Below are 2606 nucleotides of genomic sequence, written 5' to 3'. Positions count from 1 at the left end.
TCCAGAGTACCTCCAAAGTCCCAGGGTCTGTGTTCTGTGAAGAATCAGCCCTTCATGCATGGATGTGTGAACTTTTATTCCTGTCCCAGACAGCTGAGGAGTAAACATTAATTTATTTGAGAACGCATGGCAAAGTGATGGGAAATCAAGTGCTGGTCCTCACAATGCAAGTCCTGGAAATACACACCTTCCCATATAGCTCTAAGTCCTTAATCGTTGTTGTTGGCTTCCATCCAGTTGGCCTCTGACTTATGGCGACCCCATACACAACGGAATGAAGTGCCGCCAGGATCAAACCGTTGTGATCCATAGAGTTTTCACTGGCTAATTTTCAGAAGTAGATCACCAGGCTTTTCTTCCTTAAGTCTTTGTTGTTGTTAGTTGCCATCAAGTCGATTCCAACTCATGGCCACCCCACATGTACAGAGTAGAACTACTCTATAGGGTTTTCAAGGCTGTGACTTTTCAGAAGTAGATCACCAAGCAAGTCTTCCAAGGTACCTCTGGATAGGTTTGTACAGCCAACCTTGCTACTAGTTGAGTGCTTTAACCATTTGCACTACCCAGGGACTCCTCCTTAAGTCCTTAGAAAATGGTAAACTAATCTAAATGCCTGAAATGGACTGTTAGAAGAAGACATGATGTGGCAGAAAAGGCCCAGCCTTGCCATCTAAGAATTGTGTGAACTTGAGAAAGCCACTTGTCTTTAAGCCCCAGTTTCCTCTTCTGAAAAACAGGATCATACTGTCTGCTTCAAAGGTTGTTGTAAGAATAAAATAAGATCAGGCAAGCTTCTGCTTCATATTCGATGTTCAGAAAATGATAACTGTTAATATGATTTTTTTTTAAAAAAGCACAGACCAGCTGATTACATTCATGAATTATCACTGTGGATGATACAGTCTGTCCTTGATGGAGTCCAGCTCTCAGAAGTCACTAGCCGAGATCCTTTGCCTAGGGAAAAGGGCTCGGAGTGCCCCCTGTACATCGTGATTCCAAAGGTTGTAGATGGCAGGGTTCAGCATGGGTGTGACTACAGTGTACATGATGGTGGCCACGCGACCCTGCTGTGCCTCGTATTGTGATGTGGGCTGGAAATAGACTGCAATGACTGTCCCATAGAAGAGGCCTACCACAGCCAGGTGAGAGCCACAGGTAGACATAGCCCGGAGCCTCCCAGAGGCTGAGGGCAGACAGATGATAGCAGCTGCAATGGCCACATAAGAGGCAAGAATGAGCAAGAAAGGAGTGACCACCACTGCAGCACCCTCAGTGAAGATAAGCAATTGGATGTGGCGGGTATCGGAGCATGAGAGCCTTAAGAGAGGCTGGTGGTCACAGAAGAAGTGGGGCACTTGGTGGGAGGCACAAAAGGACAGGCGGGCCATGAGCAGGATATGCAGGAGAGAGTGGACATGTGATACCAGCCATGCAGTCCCCACCAGGGCTGTGCACATGGTCCAGGACATCCTCGTGGCATAGTGGAAGGGGTGCCGGATGGCCACATAGCGGTCATAGGCCATGACAGCCAGGAGGCAGCTATCAGTTACACCCAGGGCAAAGAAGAAGTACATTTGGTTCAGGCAACCAGCGAAGGAGATGGAGTGGTCATGGGCCAACAAGTCGGCCAACATCTTGGGCACAGTAACAGAGGTAAAACAGAGGTCAGCAAAGGACAGATGGGCCAGCAGGAAGTACATGGGTGCATGAAGGGCTGGACTGGCCCTGATGGTGGCCACAATGAGTCCATTTCCCAGGAGGCCTGCCACATACAAGACCAAGAACAGCATAAAGAGGGGCCGCTGCTGTCCAGGACTTGTCGTCAGTCCCAATAGGATGAATGGGGCTCCCTCTGAAGACTCGTTGGCAGCATCCATGGCCAGGTGGTTCTTTGCCTGGAACCCCAGGGTATTCCTTTCTACTGATGGATCATCTCCCCAGTGTCTAAGGACAAAGGTGAGGGGCAACTACATTGCTCAAGGCTTCTTGGCTATGAAAAAAATCGTAGGTTTGAAGTCAGACAGACCTGGATTTAAATACTGGCTCTGCACTGTAGGGGAGCCAGTTCACCTCTCGGAACCTTTATCCTCTCTGGGTCTTAGGTTCCCCATCTATAAAATAAGGAGGTTGATCTAGGTGATCTTCAAGGTCATTTCCAAGTTTGATACTTTGTGATTTTAAGCAAAAAACAAACAAACTTAAAAACAGAACAAAAGAATCTGGATGATTCCCATTATCTCTGGAAACCTTTTCTCATGAAATCAAACACTTACTGAGCACCAAGCAAATGCACACCCCTTTGTCAGAAACTCATGTGAATAGGCAGACACACCTGCCAAAGGCACAGAGACTTAACTCATAGGACAGAGACAAATTGTTTCATTGCCTCCATTTTTTCCTGTATGAATCCCATTGCAGAAATCTTGGACAATGCTCTAAGAGGGCGTTTTAAAAGGGAAGGGATTTTAGGGAACAGGCTTAGGAGCTTTGCTGTGGACTATGCTGAGACTGTCCCTGCAGGGGAATGGCCCTCTAATTTCTTTCTTTGTCGTTCTTTATTAAAAAGAATTAAAAAGTCAAGTGAAGGACCTTCCTACCCTAGTGTT

At 47.0% G+C, this 2606-nt stretch overlaps 1 protein-coding gene across 1 annotated transcript; it reads right to left on the bottom strand.

Moving 5' to 3' along the window:
• Nucleotides 1–891: 891 nt before the first annotated feature.
• Nucleotides 892–2276, bottom strand: LOC101356038 (olfactory receptor 1K1). Its single transcript, XM_004375638.3, has one exon. It carries the CDS (start codon nt 1875–1877, stop codon nt 927–929), a length of 951 nt encoding a protein of 316 aa, XP_004375695.1. The 5' UTR covers nt 1878–2276; the 3' UTR covers nt 892–926.
• Nucleotides 2277–2606: the final 330 nt, after the last annotated feature.

The sequence above is a fragment of the Trichechus manatus genome, unplaced genomic scaffold (assembly GCF_000243295.1).
Source record: "Trichechus manatus latirostris isolate Lorelei unplaced genomic scaffold, TriManLat1.0 scaffold00038, whole genome shotgun sequence".
In the NCBI taxonomy this organism is placed as follows: Eukaryota; Metazoa; Chordata; class Mammalia; order Sirenia; family Trichechidae; genus Trichechus; species Trichechus manatus.
The sequence above is the reverse complement of the archived record's forward strand: the minus strand, read 5'-3'. Positions and strand labels throughout refer to the sequence as shown.

What these genes read in the sequence shown, in the direction of transcription:
- LOC101356038 (XM_004375638.3), bottom strand. Translation starts at nt 1,877, where the DNA reads ATGGATGCTGCCAACGAGTCTTCAGAGGGAGCCCCATTCATCCTATTG.